General features: G+C 36.2%; 1 protein-coding gene across 6 annotated transcripts in view; it reads left to right on the forward strand.

Moving 5' to 3' along the window:
- The window catches only part of MIPOL1 (mirror-image polydactyly 1), a 297,034-nt gene that overhangs the window by 36,903 nt on the left and 241,319 nt on the right, over positions 1-18,812 (forward strand). For all 6 annotated transcript variants that reach the window (XM_084874819.1, XM_084874822.1, XM_084874820.1 and 3 more), the window contains 2 exons: positions 13,441-13,578; positions 14,157-14,235. In XM_084874819.1, coding sequence (XP_084730945.1) covers positions 13,558-13,578; positions 14,157-14,235 — 100 coding nt within the window. In that variant the 5' untranslated portion in view covers positions 13,441-13,557. The remainder of the gene's footprint in view (positions 1-13,440; positions 13,579-14,156; positions 14,236-18,812) is intronic.

The raw sequence follows: 18,812 nt of genomic DNA on the forward strand, positions 1-18,812 counted from the left end.
TGCTTAGGGTGTAGCAGATGGTCTTATCTAAGTAGCTTGATGAGGAAAATATTTGCTAAAGGTGACAAAGTGTACCTAACCTATTTCCCATATGCACTAAGTTATTGTCAACATAAGGCCTTAGCTTCAGGAAGTTGCCAAATTTAAGGTAAAGGAATAATTCCAAAGCATTTTAATAAATAAAGTACATATCCCTAAGCTGATACTTTCTTTTTAGTTCCTACATACTTAGATGAAATTTGTAGGCATTTCTCTAGATGGCATGCAGTATAGAATTCATGTGAGGAGTGTGTGTATATATTTTTATAAAAAATATGCAGTATTTGTTGCATGATTTTATCGTGGATTATGTATGTGTCATATCAGTCATGCATGAGATTGATGGCATTTTCATAACATTCTTATATAAAATGAAATACTCATTGCTGCCTCTCTGAAAGATGATTTGATGACTTTTGCTACATGGTAAATAATGCTGTATATATATTTTTTATAACGATATTATTTAAACTACTTATTATGAAAAATTATAACCATTCAAGAGTAGAGAAACAGAATAATACACCCCTATGTTCTCATTACCCACTTCAACAGTTAGCCTTCAGAATTCATGTTACGGTAATCTTGTTTCATCTACACCAGAGGTTCCCAAACTTGTTTGTGCCGTAGAGCCCTTGCCATGTTTTTCGGTTTTGGGTAGACCCCCTACTTATCTGATATTGATTTTTTTGTAAATTTCTAACTGTAGTGAAGTTTAGTGTTAAAATTTAATAAAAAATAATGTACCTACTTTTCTCCGGCATTCTCAAACAAAATAACACTGATTCACTATAATTTGTATGATAAACTACCAGTTTATATTTTTTAAAATATTTTCTCAGCACTTTCCTATTCAAGATTCAGGAAACGAATGAACGTATTTTTCTCACATTCATATTTATAGAGTGACGAATTGAACAAGTCGGTGCAAGTTCACGAAGCTTTGAGACAAAAATTGGCAAGAATGTTTACTGCGCGTATGCTTGTAACAAGATGATACTGGTATATCATTATGTGCAGGTTTTTATCCTACAACTTACACAATTTTATAAACATATATAATAAATTTTTTACTTCATAGGTACTTTTATAAATAATTTATATGTTTTTATATTATAAGATAATATGATGTAAGTAAATAGGTACTATCAGTGTATGTTGAGATCCACTATCGTGGACCCCCATTTTCATTTCATGGACCCCCAAATTTTTTTTTCGCTGACGTAGACCCCTTGCAGGTTGTCATAGACCCCTGGAGGTCGATATAGACCACTTTGGGAATCACTGATCTACACCCTCATGTTCTGCCTGACCTATGAATCCTGCTCGCCACCCCTTTCTCTATGCCCAACTCCCACCCAGCATAATATTTATTAGTGTCATGTTTGATTACTGTTTTATAATATTTTAGTATTTATGAGAGGGTAAGGTTCATTTTTTGTTTCTCTTAATTTTCTCACAGTATATAAAAGGGTTTCTTACATTATTAGTATTGTAAAATGTCAACTTATTCATAAAGCAATTTTATAGTAATTTTATAAAGTGATTATTTATTATAAATAAAAACATCATAGAGATAGAATTTTCTTAAAAGAAATAAAATTCTTTTAAAATGAAAGGACATTGTTTTAAAAAAATGTATTTTATGAAATAGATTTTTAGTGAACATATATTTTTAGGTCCTAAGAAACTCTGATGAACAGAAGAGACAATACAATACATATCCTACCTAATAAAAGAGTAATATGCAAATCGACCGAACAGCAGAACGACAGGTCAGCAAGGGGAGGGCCGGCAAGCAGGCGGCAGCAGGCCGGCCAAGGCGCATGCCAGTGGCTAGAGGGAAGGGACAGCGATAGGGAGGGCGGTGGCGACCAGAAGCAGTGATTGGGGGATGGGGGCAGGTCCAGCTGCTTGTTGGCCAGTGCCCGCAGAATGAGGCCACTGGCGGTGGTGGCGGCAAAGCGATGGGGGATAGTTGGCTGGCACCCTCCCCTGATTGGCCTACCAGGTCGCCTCCCGCAGAGGGAGGCCAGATTACAGCTTAGGCCTGCTTCCCAGAGGGAGCGGGCCTAACCTGTCAGTCAGACATCCCCTGAGGGCTCCAGGACTGTGAGAGGGCACAGGCCAGGCTGAGGGACCCTCTCCCAAATGCATGAATTTTCATGCACAAGGCCTCTAGTAATTTATAATTTAAATTATAATTTTAAATGCAAGAAGAATAAAAGCTTGTTGAAGGAAATTTATATATATGTATATGCATACATATTATATAATATGCTTCAAATATCTCTTTATATTGTCATTTTATTTTATTGTTTAAAGTATTACAAATAGTAGTACATATGTCTTCTTTCCCCCCCCCCCCCCCTTAACCTTCCCCCAGCCTCCTCTATCCCCAGGCACATTCCCTCACTCCCCACCCCAGTGTCTATGTCCATTGGTTATGCTTATATGCATGCATACAAGTCCTTAGGTTGATCTCTTACCCTGCCAACCCTCCCTAGCCTTCCTGTTGTAGTTTGGCAGTCTGTTTGATGCTTCTTTGCCTCTGTATCTATTTTTTGCTCATCAGTTTATAATGCTCTTTATATTCCACAATTGAGTGAGATCATGTGGCATTTATCTTTCACTGACTGGCTTATTTCACTTAGCATAATGCTCTCCAGGTCCATCCATGCTGCTGCAAATAGTAAGAATTCCTTCTTTTTTATAGCAGCCATTGTGTACATGTCCAGAGTTTTCTAATCCACTCATCTGCTGATGGGTATTTAGGCTGTTCACCAGTCTGCATTTCCACCCCCACGTTTTTCTCCACATCCTTGCTAGCACTTGTTGTTTGTTGATTTGTTGATGCCTTTTATTTTTTCTTCTTGTCTGATCACAATGGTTAGTACTTCCAGTACTATGTTGAAGAGGAGTGGTGAGAATGGGCATTACTGTCTTATTCCTGTTCTTAGGGAAAATGGTTTTAGTTTTTGCCCATTGAGTATGATGATGTTGGCTGTGGGCTTGTCATATATGGCTTTTACTATTTTGAGGTATGATCTTTTTATTCCCACCTTGCTGATAGTTTTTATGAAGAAAGGTTGTTGGATTTTGTCAAATGATTTTCCTGCATCAATCTATTTGATTATATGGTTTTTATCTCTCAGTTTGTTTATGTGGTATATCACGTTTAATTATTTGTGGATATTATACCATCCTTGCATCCCAGGATTAAATCCCACTTGTTCATGGTGTATGATCTTTCTAATGTAATGCTGGATTTGATTTGTTAGAATTTTATTAAGAATTTTGGCGTCTATGTTCATGAGGGATATTGGCCTGTAATTCTCTTTCTTTGTATTGTCTTTATTTGGTTTTGGGATTAGGGTAATGCTGGCTTTGTAGAAAGAGCCTGGAAGTCTTTCTTCCTCTTGCAATTTTTGGAATACTCTGATGAAGATAGGTTTTATTTTTTCTTTTAATGTTTGCAAAAACTCTGCTGTGAATCTGTCTAGTTCAGGGCTTTTGTTTGTTGTAAGTTTTTTAAATTACTGTCTCAATTTCATAGATATCAGCCTATTCATATTTTTTTATTCCTCATGGGTGAGTTCTGGAAGGTTGTATTTTTCTAGGAATATGTCCATTTTCTAGGTTGATCAGTTTGTTAGAATGGAGTTGCTCATAATATTTTTTTTATGATTCTTTGTTTTTCTGTGGGCTCTGTTGTTATTTTGCCTCTTTAGTTTCTGATTTTGTTTATTTGGGTCCTCTCTCTTTGCTTTTTGGTGAGCCTAGCTAGAGATTCATCAATCTTTTTTATCTTTTCAAAGTACCAGCTCTTGGTTTCATTGATCTTTTGTGTTGTGTTTTTTGTTTTGTTTTTTTTTGGTCTCTATGTCATTTATTTCCACTCTGATCTGTATTATGTCCTTCCTCCTGATCACACTGGGCTTTTCTTGTTGCTCTCTTTCTAGTCCTTTAAGTTGCAGAGTTAGATTGTTTATTATATTTTTGTTGTTGTTATTTTGTTTTGTTTTTTTAGATTGGCCTATAATGGTATGAACTTCCCTCTCAGGACTGCTTTCACTGTGTCCCAAAGATTTTGGATTGTTGTGTTTTCATTGTCATCTGTTTCCAGGATGTTTTTTATTTCTTCTCTGATCTCTTTGATAATCCACTAATTGTTTAACAGTGTGCTTTTCAGTCTCCAAGTGTCTAACTTTTTGTGATTGTTTTTATTGTAGTTGATTTCTAATTTTATGCCATTGTGGTCTGAGAAGATGCTTGATATGATTTCAATCTTCTTGAATTTGAAGAGTCTTTACCTGTGTCCCCATATGTGGTCTATGTTTGAAAATATCCCATGTGCGCTTAAGAAGAATGTATACTCTGTAGTTTTGGGGTGGACTGTTCTAAGGATGTCGATTAAGTCCCTCTGATCTAGTGAATCATTTAGGATTGCTATTTCTTTGCTAATTTGTTGTTTAGAGGACTTATCCAGTGATGTTAGTAAGGTATTAAAGTCTCCTACTATGATTGTATTGCTGTCTATCTCTCCCCTGAAACCTTCCAGATATTTTTTATATATTTGTGTGCTCCCACATTGGGTGCATATATGTTTGCCACAGTTATATCCTCTTGTTGTAACAATCCCATTAGAATTATGAAGTGGCCTTCCTTGTCTCTTGTTATTGTCTTCACTTTGAGGTCTGTTTTGTCAGATATAAGTATTGCTACCCAGCCTTTTCTTTTTCTTTTTTTCCTCCATTTCCATTTGCCTGATAGATATTTTTCCATCACTTCACTTTCGGTTTGTATGTGTCCCTTGTTCTAAGGTGAGTCTCCTGTAGACAGCATATATATGGGTCATGTTTTCTTATCCATTTTGTTTAGAGCATTTAATCCATTTATGTTTAATGTTATTTTTGAGTAGTGGATGGGTGCACAAAATTGATGCACATTAAAAAGGAATTAATTAGAAGAAATACTTTAATACTGCTATTTGTCCTTTCTCTATAATAGAAGTGTCAGAGATGGAAGAAAATTAGTAAAATGTATATAAAATCTTCCTCCTATCAGAGTCTGGGTCATACTGTGGGACCTAGAGTCAAGTCCCCGCCCACCATCCAAATGCACTTCGAAAAAGCATGAGACCGCCGAAACTGGTTTGGCTCAGTGGATAGAGTGTTGGTCTGTGGACTGAAAGGTCCTGGGTTCAATTCCAGTCAGGGGCATGTACCTTGGTTGTGGGCACATCCCCAGTAGGGGGTGTGCAGGAGGCAGCTGATTGATGATTCTCTCTCATCGATGTTTCTAACTCTCTATCCCTCTCTCTTTCTCTCTGTAAAAAAAACAATAATATATATTTTTAAAAAAGAAAAAGAAAAAAAAAGTAAAAGCATGAGACCCAGACCTGGAAGGCTCCACCCCCATTGGATGAGACCCAGATCTGCCGGCTCCACCCCCATCAAGCCCCTCTGGGTAGGGGCTCAGCCTCTGGTTCCCCAGCCCGGTGCTAGGGTGTGGAGTGCAGCCTGAGGTCTCCCGGGTGGGGAACACAGCCTGAGGTTCTCCGGCCTGGCACTGGGACTTGGGGCGTGGCCTGAGGTCCCCTGTCTAGCCCTGCTGGGATGGGAATGCAGCCTGAGGTCCCCCATCAAGCCCTGTGTAGCAGAGGACATGGCCTGAGGTCCCCTGTGAAACCCTGTGGGGCAAGGAGTGCAGCCTGAGGTCTTCTTGGCCAGGTGCCAGGTTTGGAGGTACGGCCTGAGGTCTCTCAGAGCTGGGGCAGAGGGTGTGGCCTGAGGTCCCTCTTCAAGCCCCACCAGATGAGGTGCGTGGCCTGAGGTCCCCTTTCAATCCCAGCCTCCCCTGCAGCATCACGTCAGTGCTGAACGGAGACGTACACAGGCATTTTCATGTCCCTAGCCAAGGATGCAGGCAGGCAGCTTCACCTCAGAGCTGAGAAGGGAAGCACATAGGCAGTGTGATAGCGCTGAGGGCGGAAGTCTCTCCATCCCCGCCAATAGACTGCTTGTGACTGGGACACCATAATGGAAAAATTAGCTTTTTTACCTCTTTACATGTATAGGTTGGTTCTTGTTTATAGCTATTTCTGTGCTTTATGCCTGTGTTCTTTCTTCGCTTTGTATTTCTTCTTTTTACAGCATTCCCTTTAACATTTCTTGCATTGCTTGCTTGGAAGTGATAAACTCCCTTAGTATTTTTTTTTTTTTTTTTTTGTCTGTGTAGCTCCTGATTTCCCCTTCAATTTTGATTGTTAGTCTTGCTGGATAGAGTATTCTTGGATTCAGTCCCTTACTTTGCAGTACTTTGTATACTTTATTCCATTCCCTTCTAGCTTGGTGTGTTTTTGTTGAGAAATCATTTGATAATCTGATGAGGGATTCTTTGTATGTAACTATCTCTCTTGTAGATATAAAGAAAGATTCTTAAAGCCTTTAAGATTCTCTCTTTGTCATTAACATTTGCTATTGTAATTATGACATGTCTTGGTGTGGGTCTTTTGAGTTTCATCTTGCTTGGGGCTCTCTGTGCTTATGTGACTTTTTTCTTCCCCATATCAGAGAAGTTTTTTGTCATTATTTCTTCAAGTAGATTCTCTAACCCTTGCTGCTCTTCTTGTCCTCTGGCAGCCAAATTATACATTTGTTACTTTGTTTCATGTTGTTCCAAATCTCCCTTGCGCTTTCTTCCTGTTTTTTAATTTTTTTTCTCCAGTTGGTGTTCAGATTATGCTTGTTTCTCTATATTGGCTTCTAACTCACTAATTTGGTCCTCTGCTTCTAGTTTACTGTTGAAATCTTCCATAGTGTTTTTGATTGTAGCTATATCACTTTTGATTTCTTCCTGATTTTTGCATAAGTTGTTGGTTTTCTCGTCCATGTGGTTTATGAACTGTATGATCATCACTCTGAATTCCTTTTCTGTCATAATGCATGACCCAGTTTCACTTATTTCCTTTCTTGGTTAATCCTCTTTTTCTTTCCTCTACGATTGTTTTATTGTCTCCCAACTATCACCAGAAGGTCCAAATGTTGAGTTGCGGGGGCCTGAGCCGTATGCAGTGGGAGTTTTGCACCACCCAACTGTCACTGAAGAGCTCCGACACTGAGACGTGTGATTGCTGTGGGTCAGTGGGAGCCAGGCACATCAAGAATCAGAGTCACCAGCATTCAGTGTCGTCTTTTGCATGTACCTAGAATCAGGGATCCTATATGCATTGTGCTGAAAAAGTACCCTCAGGCATATGCCAAATATCATAGTCCCCTACTGCATGCCCGGAAACAGAAACCCCTGTATGCACGCACCAAGAATCGTGTATTGTAGTTTCTGTCACTTCATGTGGCCTTGTGCTGTGAATCAAGGTCCCTGTGTGCGCGTGGACCGAGAATTAGAGTCACAGGTGCTCAGTGTGTACTGTGAATCAGGGATCTTGTGTGTGTATGATAAGAAACAGAGTCCCCCATGTGCGTGCCAAGATTCAAGTCACTGTGCTGTCTCTCGCACAGAGATTCATGATCCCTGGTCTGCAAAGCCACCCTGTGTAGAAGAAAGGCCTATTTCTGCGCCATGAGAAACAGACTCCCAGTGTCCACACACCCAAAGTCACACGTTAAGTTGACTTCCTTTGGCAGCAGGAAGCCCGCCCAGCAATGCTTAACAGGGGACTCAGGCTGTGCCCCCCGCCCAAGCACAGAAGTTCTCCCAGCGTAAACACAGCTGATCCTCACAGCCAATTGGCCTGGAGGTCAATTCCTCCCAGTGATACCAACAGAAATCAAGGCTTAACTACAACAAGACTGTGCACACAGCTCACAAAGGGGTGCACTAAGAGTATCCACCTCAGGTAACTGGGGAGACCGACCCACTGGGCCATATATTGTAGGACACTAGCACACAAAGTCAGTCTATTAACACAGGGAAGAAGCCAAAATGTGGAGACAAAGAATCAGGTCACAAATGAAATAAATGGAGGAAAGCTGTGTCTACGCCGGGAGAACTTCTGTGCTGGAGACACCCTTATGAGGCGAGACTTGCTTCAGTGGGGCTTTGGTGCTCACTGAGTCTGCCCACTGAGTGTGTCTCTTATGGATCTGAGGAGTTGTAATCTGGATGGTCCCTTTCTGACCCTTTGGTACACTGGCTCTTGGATCTCCAAGGAGGTGCAAATTTAGCCTCTACCTGAGGCCACCCAGCAGGAGCTACTGAGAGATCTACAGATTCCTCTTCTTTGTTTGGGATTTGGAGGTGCCCAGATGAGGCCCAGCTGTGAAGCAATGCAAGCTGCTGTGGGGCCTTGGGCCTTCTTTTGGATGTTCTGGGTATCTCTGACTCAACTGCAGTTTGTTAGGTAATTTTAGATTTCAAAGGACCAGGCCACTCATGTGCACAGCTTGGATGGTGTGAAGTCTCAGGGTGGAGCAAATAGCAATGGCTTCTCATTAGTCCTGCCCTAAGAGGCCCCGGGTCTCATTGTCCCTTGGTAATCGCTGTAAGCACCTCTGAGAGAAAGCCGCCACCGAGTTCCGTTCCCGCTGCCAGATAGCCCCGTTTCTCCTCATATGAGTCTGGGTCCCCAGAGTTTCACCCAGAACTGGAGTTCAGAGGAGTTGGGAGCTTGTGTCTTCCTCTGGATTGAAAGAGCCAGCTGTGTACTCAGTTGCCAGTCCTCTCCTTGCGTGCACCTCCATACCTCTTTACTTTACTTCTGCAGCTCCTCTGAGTCTCAGTGTGCTTTTCTCTTCCCTTCTAGTTGTAGAATTTCTACTTAGCCACCCTTCCTGTGGTTCTGGATGATATCTATTTTGTCTTCTAGTTGTAGTTTTGAAGTTGTTATGCGAGGCAGCAAGTTCAGGTGTTTATCTATGTCGCCATTTTGGTTTCTCCACAGTGCATATTTCTTGCCCTTTTTACTTATGTTACCGTTTTCCTTTTCATCCTCACCTGAAGATATCTTTTAATTAATTTTAGAGAGAGAGAAACATCCATGTGAGAGAGAAACATTGATCTGTTGCCTCTCATAAGCGCCCAGACAGCGATCGAACCCTTAATCCCTCCAACCGACTGAGCCACCCGGCAAGGGCTACCAGTATTCTATTGATAAACATTTACTTATCTTAGGTCTGTTTTTCTGCTAGTCATCTGTCCATCCGTCCATCTACCTGTCTACCCAATACACACATACTGAGTAGTATAAAATACAATGAAATAAACCCCAAACAAATTAGTTCCCTGAGGGCAGTAGCATAGATAATGTCATGTTTCTACTTTAATAGGGTGACCAGGCAAAACCTTTTTGAAGAGTTGACTTTTGAGCTGTGCCTAAAATTAGAAAAATGGTCTAGAAATCTAGAAAAGAGGATTCTGAGCAGAGGAGATACAATAAATGTAAACGTCCTGAGGGAAGAACAACGTGGTGAGTTCAGTGAACAGAAAAAAGTACAGTGTGACTTAGAGCATGAGTAGTTTCTCTCATGTAAATACTGCTTTAGTATATGTTAAGTGTCTTACACATTTTTCTAAATACTGTTAGGAGTGGAAAAGAGGGGTCAAATAGTATCTTCAGTTTTAAATTTCGAGAGTTGAGGTGTTTTTTCTTTTTTTTTTCTTTTTTTAATATATTTTATTGATTTTTTACAGAGAAGAAGGGAAAGAGATAAAGAGCTAGAAACATCGATCAGAGAGAAACATTGACCAGCTGCCTCCTGCACACTCCCCACCGGGGATGTGCCCGCAACCAATGTACATGCCCTTGACCGGAATCAAACCTGGGACCTTTCAGTCCGCAGACCGATGCTCCACCACTGAGCCAAACCGGTTTCAGCAGGGCCACTTTCATTTTTATTCTTTCTCCCGGAACCTCTTCTTGCTTCCCCTGGCTCTGGGATACTTGGGTTGTCTGGAGCTTGGTAGGGAGGGAGTGGGCTGGGATGTGAGGTTCGGTGAGTGAACTTCTGTTGGGGAGAGATGTGACAGAGACTGTGATTGTTTCAGAGACTTTTGTCTATTAAGATGTAGATCCAGCAATAGAGCATATTCATATGTTGTACATGTTGAGTTTTGTGATAAAATATTTGGCTCTCCTTTGGCCTATTAATGAAATCATTTCAATGCAGAAATTGTCAACATTTCTCAATCTATGAAAACAAAATTTGGGTGTTTTTTTTATAGTTAGATATGAGGCCGTATTACAAGTGATTCCTAATTCAGTACTATTGGATTCAGTTTACACAATATGTGATTAAAATAAAGAGGCATTAGAAAAAAATGTCATTAATCAGAGTCAGCCAAAACCTTTGTTATAATGTGGCTTTCGTGGAGGAAAGTAGTACTGGCAACTCATATTTAAAATAAGTTTATAAAAATCCTGGGTATTGTTATATTGGGGAATGAAAGCCCTTTTCTGAATGCCTTAATATCAGAAAGACATTTCATTTTATAAGATAAATGTCAGAACCACCTATAATTTTTTAGGCAGGTTAAAAATTTTAGACTGGTTAAAGAACACAATTTGTTCCACTAGTATTTGACTGCTGAGTAAGATAGAAGAGACCAGTCACATTTGCATAGAGGGCTTGTTTAAAAATTTGCAGTCTATGTTTTTTGATACGGTGAAGTTATGAAATTTTTGGCAGGTTATAGTCAGATTCCCATGTACCTATAGAAATAAGGGAGTATGCAGCTTCCTTTATTATTTTTTCTTTCTCCTACATAACAAGACTCACTTCCTTTGAGAATTAAAAATAATTTGGAATGAGGTTAGAAATCTGTGATAGAGAAGATTTTAATTTAACAGATGCTAATAATATAGCATGTTCTGTCTATTGATGAAAATTTTTTTCTTTTTTAACATGGGTAATTTTTTTTCAGCACAACTTATAAATAAGTTTCAGTGGGAAATCAGTTTTATTTTGCTACTTGTACCTGGTATACATTAATAATGGTAAGGTAATTAACTTATATTTTATCTGTGATCGGATCTCTAGTATAAAATCATCCCACTAGTTTTAACATGAATATGTAATTTTTGATCAAAACAACTTTTTGATATAAAATCTTTAAGGTGAGTTTAAGAAAACAAATTAGTATTTTATTAGCCTTAATCCTTTGTCCTGAAATGAATAGAAGTGTAAAAGATGTTGCATATTTACAAAAATCTTTTATTCCTATTACAGTATGTAGATACATAAATTGTAATTAACTTGCTTAATTAGAACATCTAATTTTTGCTTGACATTATGCAAATGTATGGTTAAATCTGTTTTTTAAGATTTTTCCAGTTTAATGTTAGAATCCAAATTCATAAAGAGTTGGAAAAATGAGATGTCTGAGCTATAGGATTCACAAGGATTTCATATGAAGCCTATTTAATCAGGATAACACTGTTATTAATATTCATAATGTCAGCTGGAACACAAATGACAGACTATGGGACCTAAAAATTTTACTTGGCGAATTTATTAAAAGTATCTTAAAAAATTAATGGAATTTAAGTAAAGTTAGTGAATATGAAAATCTTGTGTTAGCACAAAAAAAAAACTCTATTAGAACTTTCTTTGTGATAATTTTACATTGATGTCTTTTGACAGATTTCATTGGTACTTAAAGAAGAAAGATGCACGAATGGTCATTTAAGAGGATTTAAACACATTGGCACATTAATTTTTACATGAATAATAAGTACTTTCCAAAAGCAATTAACTTACAGTGTACAGGATATGAATTGAAAAATAAGACTGTGACATCAAGGGCAAGGCAAATGTGCTGTACATTTTAAACTTAGTGGTAGGACTTTTTAATATTTTGATTTATTTGTATAGTTCGCATAGGCTATGACTTAGAATATGGTTATTATAGTGCGTTTGAAAGCATATTAGAAGGGCAATAATGCTCCTGTCTTACCCCCAAATATTGGTGGTGTTAAGACATCATTCTCTGCAAGTATCATTTACATTTATTGGAGACTTAAACATTGGCTGTATTATTGGTAATATTTGAGAATATGTTCAGTTTTGCAGAAAGTCTTAGGGTGATTCTGATTTGGATTTAGTGCTTCAAATACATTTGTTAACACAGACTTATTGATTATAACATAAATGTATAATAAAAACTTCTTGAATTTCAGAGGGAGAAGTTTAGTTAAGAATCATCTGTGTTGGGTACAAGTAAATTTGCTCTGTATTTTAGCCTGAGAAAGTAAAAAGTTAGGGATGGCTTAAGAAAAACTGAGATGCATTTTATTTTTTAAACTACCTATTATTTATGTTTTTTAATATGCTTATAATGACATTATGCCACTGTTATAGTTTTTATTTTTTTAATTTAAGTTCATTAAAATTTATTTTAAATTATTATGTATAGTCAGAATAATGAATATTTTGTTTAATACTTTCCAGAGATTTTTTTTTTGTGTGTGAGTGAATTTTAGTATTTATAAAAGCATAGTTATTTCCTGTAACAGTCCACTTAGGGTTCACCTGTAAGAGGATGTAGTCATTGGCCTGGCAGTCCAGATGGGTACTAGAAGTTTACTTGCAATCTGTCAAAGTTACAATGAATGATTTAGTTTCACTAGACATGTAGGTGTAGCCTAGTATGTTTGGGAACTCACATTCAGAGTTTGATTGGAAAAAGCATTGATTACCAGGGTGTGTAGAAATTACCACAATATAATGCATACATTAAAATTTTTGTATAAAATGTAAAATCATATTGCTATATTGGCTATTATGATTTTTTTCTAGTGGCTTTTTAAAAGTTAGTTTTTAGATGGGGATGGTTTTGTTTTTAGATCTGGCATATTCATTTATATGCCCAGCAGAGGGCAGCATTTTACTATGTCAGCATCACGAAAGAATTATTCCTGCTTAGACTGTCAATGTTTCTTGTAATTACTCCCAGTATATTTGTTGCTTGCTTATGAATTAACTTGCATTTATGGAACTAAATCATTCCAATCATTTAATTACACCTGAGGAGCTGAACTATAATTGCTTGCTTCCAACTAGGATCTGATATGGCTTGAGCAGTATTAATTTGGTGTTTACTTTTCTGAGTGCTAAAAGCATTAAAATGATTGTGCAATGGGATTACATTTTACTAATTGCTGGCATTCATTAACTGGGAAAATGATGAGGAAGAGTGACTGTATATTACAGAGGGATAAAATTATGGTTTTAAATAGTATATTACTAAGCACATTAAGGCCTGTAAGACATGTTTTAAAATACTCCAGAGGTTATTAAAGACTGTATTTTCTACATGTCTTGCTATATGAATCTCTTATTAAAAGACTGCAATTATTATTAACCTTTTTGGGCAATATGTAGGGAAATGGCTTCATTGACTGGAACATATTTCTTTGGTATTAATAACTTCCTATATTTTCAGCTAATCCAAAAGTAAATGAGGAACTTAGAAAAAGATTGCCAACTCCAGATCAACATATTTAGAGAAAATTGGAAAAAGAGAAGCTTACTCCAGCTTTATTTGAGGACTTTTTAAAGAATGCAGAGTTCTAGCTGTGAGGTAAATCTAATTTTATTCTCCTTAACAGCATGCACACAAAAAACTTGTAGAGCTTTTGTCATGTTTATTATGAAATCAAGTTTAAGAGCAAAATACGAATAATTCCACAAATTAATGATAGTCTTTATGTTTTTTTTTAATTGAAAAAACATTTTTAAGTGACTTTTACAAGTAGAACATATTTTATATGAAAATATATATTATAAATTGAAATAAATAAATTTGAAATTTTTGGTATAAAGTTTATGATAAATAGACTAGAAATTTTCTTCTTGTTAAATAGTTGAAGTTATATTTGGAAAAAACTATATAAATTAAATGATTCTCTAACCAAAGGAGCAAGAATATCAAAAAGCTTAACCTGAATTGTATTTACTGAAATATAAGTGTAAAGGAAAGAACCTGTTTCTGAGAAAAAATGATTTAATTTCATCTGTTGAAAGCACAGTTAATTGTCCCATTACAAATGTTTTAGAAAATCATTTATCCTATAAATTCTCTGTTAAACAAAGGTAAGGCTTAAGTGTGTTCTGATATATTGTTTTAAGTTTATTTATCTAGAGGTGGCTTTATTTTAGCTTCAAATTCTGGAGCAAAAACCAGAGACATTGCCAGAGCAAACAAGAACAGAAGTACAAATGGAGAACTGGTCAAACGGTAAGGACTTTTAAGGTATTAATACCAAACCCCAGGTGTTGTGCTAGTTCAAGGCACTGAATGAAGTGTGTTCGTTTTAACCAGTCAGATAGAGGCAGACAAGTACACACACACACATGCACCCCCACACACACAAAGGAGGAGGCACACATAAAGAGACACATATACTGCAAAAGGGACACAGAGACTGACACACAAAGACAGGCACATGCAGAGAAAGAGACACATACAGAGGAAGAGCTATTGAGAGAAAAAGAAGAGCCAAACACAAGGGAGAGAAAGAAACGTAGACACACAAGTCATGAAGACTGAGAGAATAACTGGGAGAGGGATGCATAAAGAGAGGGACACTCAAAGAAACAAACACAAGCAGAAGAGATGCATAACAGTAAGGGAAAACCTACACTCAAGTAGTGAGACACAGAGAAAGACATGTGTATAGATATACATATGAAGACATAGGCACACCTGGGCTCAGAGTAATCACAGTAAGAGAAACAAAGTGAAAAAGAGAGACGAGAGAGAGAGAGAGAGGAGAGAGGAGAGAGAGAAGAGAGAGAGAGAGAGAGAGAGAGAGAGAGAGAGAGAGAGAGAGAGAGAGAGAGGGAGAGAGAGAGAGAGGACACTGAGAGAGATAGAGGCATAGGCATACACACAGACACACCTAAGAGAGATGGTGTCAGAGGGGGCCAGAGAGAGTCTGAGCAACAGAGATGTGCAGATGGAGACAGAGAAAGACACCCCAAGACAGCGACAGAGACAGGAGAGAGAGAAAGATACACACATCTGTACAAGCAGAGGGACAGAACAGCTAGGACAGAAACGCAATTTGAAAGACATACTGAGAGATGACCTGATAAAGAGAGATAAAGAGATAAAATGGGCACATCTGACTATCAATAAAGCCATAAAGAGGGAGGTTTAAAAAAAAAAGTTAGATTTTTAATTGAAGTCTCTTACAGTAAAATGTTGCAAATCTGGAATTCTTGAGAAATGGACCATTATGACTATAGTATCACATATAACTGAAAGCTAAAATATTATGTCCATCATTTTTATTTTCTCTAACAATTTTGTAATTTAAAAATAAGATTATTACCAACACAGTACACATTTCTCTCTTCCTTTTTGGATTCCTCTTCCCCAACAGGGCTCCTTTTTTCCATGTGTGAACTTACCTTTTTCAGAAGGTTGAAAGCCATTTGGGGCGATGGTTCTATCACCATTTTACTAAATAAGTTAATAGCTACACAGTTATTTTCAGGAATAGAATGGTCTGTGCTTTCTGAGCCTCCCTTTTCCTGACTTCTGCATTTGTTTTTTCTTACATACTGTTATAAATTTTCCTGTGGTTTCTGCCTTCCATTAGCAACTTTTCTCTTATTTGTGATTTTAGGCTGCTTGTTAAGAGTTTAGAATCCAGATAACTGAATTAAGCATAAAGTCATATCAAATAGGATAGTTTAGAATCCAGATAACTGAATTGAGCATAAAGTCATATCAAATAGGATAGTTAAAGGTTTTCAATATAAAGTTTAAATGTTTTATTGTATGAACTTTGTGACAATTTTGATCTACTCTTTTTATGTAAGTTTGTGTTAACGCTACATAGATCTGGATCTGGAAACTAATGTTTTATAGGTGTTTTTATTCATTTATGCAAATAAACAAGCAAACAGCCCTCTTTTAAAGAGCTCAAAGCAGTTTCAATTTATGTACAAAATAAGAAAAGAGGAAGTAAATAAATAATGATGGCCCCTGTTTCTTATATTTTCTATTCAGAGGTCACATTTCCGTGAAAAATATGTTGTGTAAGTTATAGACAAACAAATCTTTAAGCCAAAGGAATTCTATTTAATATAGAAAAAGAGCTGGAAGCTATGGAGGAAATTCTTCTCATAAAGGTGGTATGGTCAGAGTGGCTCAGTGGTTGCATTGACCTATGAACCAGGGCACATGCTCGCGTTGTGGGCTCGATCCCCAGTGTGGGGCCTGTAGGAGGCAGACAATCAATTATTCTCTCTCAGCATTGATGTTTCTATCTCTCTCTCCCACTCCCTTCCTCTCTGAAATCAATAATAATAAATGTGGAACAAGCAAGAAAGATGCAGAGGAATGGAGCTGCTGAAGTTCTAGGATGCTCATGAAAAGGAAGGTTTTCAGGCTAAAGACATGGCTGAATAGTTTGCAGGAAATAGACAACAACAGTTGTGACTAAAACAGTATTAAGAAAATTTCCATTTTTACAGGCATGCTTTTGACATTGGAAATAGGAATTAGACAATTCTATTAAAAACATTATTAAGAAATAAAATTAAACAGGTAAACATAATATATTTTGAATTTAGTGATAACTGATATATTTAAACCAGTGAAATCTACATAGTCATTTCTTTGATATCACGGTTCATGGAATTTATCATAAAGCATAGATTTAAAACTCTCGTACACAAATGTTCATAGTATACTCTCAAATACTAGTAGTTACTTCATTTAATGTTATTTTACTTATTTTTTTAAATTGAGCTAATTAACAACTTGAATTATGCAGATTTACTTTTGTGTCATTTTGCAGATTCATTATAAGAAGTGCTAAAGTGGTTATTCTTTTCCTAGCTTTATTGCAGAAACATTGCTGAATATTTAAGTCAAAGAATGTATGAAATATACAATATTAATAGGTGTAACTATTCACATTTTTCTTTGCGTTATAGGTAGTTTGGAAAATGTAACGCTAAGGTTTGTAGGTGGAAGGGGTGATGACATCTACAAAATGTTATTTGTATTACAAATTTTATATTTTATATATTTTATATTTAGAATATAATTTTAATATATTTATATTTAGAATATTTATTTAGATATAATGTTATTTATATTATAAAATAATATATATAAAATTTTCTGGATCTGGAAACTAATGTTTTATAGGTGTTGAATAAATGTGTGTTGCCCAGTGAGCAGTAACATCTTCTGGCTTCTTAAGAAGTAAAGGATGTTTTACCCTTTCACAAAAACTTCTTTTTTCAAGATTCCTTTTTTTTCCCTGCTTTTTTAAGAAACACACACACACACACACACACACACACACACAAAAGATCAAAATCAAGGTATGTATGTAAAGTCAGCCTTCAGAAAGAATGATTTGTTATGTCATTGGTTAACTCTTTTTAACATTTACTTATTAGTTACTTAACTGTATAAGAAAAAAGACATGATGTCAAAATCTCCTATGAGTAATTAATTGGAAAAGTATAAAAAATTTCTAGATATTTTTTATATTCAATTTTGGTGGCTTTTATTAAATTAGCAGAAACATAATTTAGTTGTTTTGTAATATACAGTCCATTGGAAATAGCTTTCATATTATTTATGAATAAGTGTGTATGTCATATCTATACATACCTACACTAATCTAGGTAAAAATGAGGTCTGGGTGCCTGTTAAATTTAGAATATTGTAAAACATATTTAAGTTTAGAACCTTTAGGGGTCAGTGTTCCCTAAGAAAGATTAAAAAAGATTACTGTGCCTACTCAAAGTAAATATTAAGTCTGCTTTATTTTAAAAATTTCTTACCAATTGATGGTAAGAATCACAGAGCTTGAGGAAGCTTTAGACAAACACCTTTCAATGTTATGGTTTCTTCAATATTATTTTCAGTTTTATTATTTTAGGATATTATATTTAATGTATATTTATGTACAGAGTGTTTTTTTTATTTATGTTTTATCTCAATTTAAATATGAATTGTTTTAAAACCATTTTCTGTTAACCTTAAAAAGTAAGCATGATTCTAAATCATTATACTCATCTGAAATTTGAGATGAAAAAGTACTTCTGGAATTGCTTATGTTAATTGAATCTTTACATGTAGTTTATTGGAGGCTAGCAAATATTTTAAAAATCTTTTGCTGAATTTCAGTGAAAAGCAGATGTCCTCTTTATTTTTGAATTGAATTAGCTTTTACCTCTTGTAGCCATGATTCTTGTGGTTTTTCTATCAAACCTAGCCAAAGCTAACTTGTAAGTGGTTTATTAGTTTCTAGTCAGAATACTACTTACTTTTCTTTGGCATTTGGAACCTGTGTGCCACCATCAATCTCTCCTATTATTGGTTCATTTATCTTTCTGTCTTTTCACAAAGTATATATTCTTCTTACCTTCTGTCCATCGGTTGTTCTGTAAATGAATTATACCTAAAACTATTGCATGATTTACAAGCATTTTATAAAAGTAGACATCTATAGAAAAACATCTAGGATGTGTCTTTGATCATTGTAACTAAAATATGATTGTAGAATCTCATATCATTTAAATAAATTATTTTCTTTTAAAGCAGACAGGAAGGAAATGGCAAATTGCATAGAATGGACTTCCATTTTTACCAACAAAGTTGTTGGTAGAAAAAAAATGATTTCCTAAGCATTGAGAAATTCAAGGTTCAGAAATATCTACATCATTAATCATTTTGTGTTAAGTAATAGGTCTTGAATTGTATTTAATAATTGGCCTTCTAGTAAGTAATGGTGTACTTTCCTTAAATGAGTAATGTAATTTGCTTTTGTTTGTTTTAAA

This window comes from Pipistrellus hanaki (assembly GCF_964339955.1).
Source record: "Pipistrellus hanaki genome assembly, chromosome: 1".
NCBI classification, from domain to species: domain Eukaryota; kingdom Metazoa; phylum Chordata; class Mammalia; order Chiroptera; family Vespertilionidae; genus Pipistrellus; species Pipistrellus hanaki.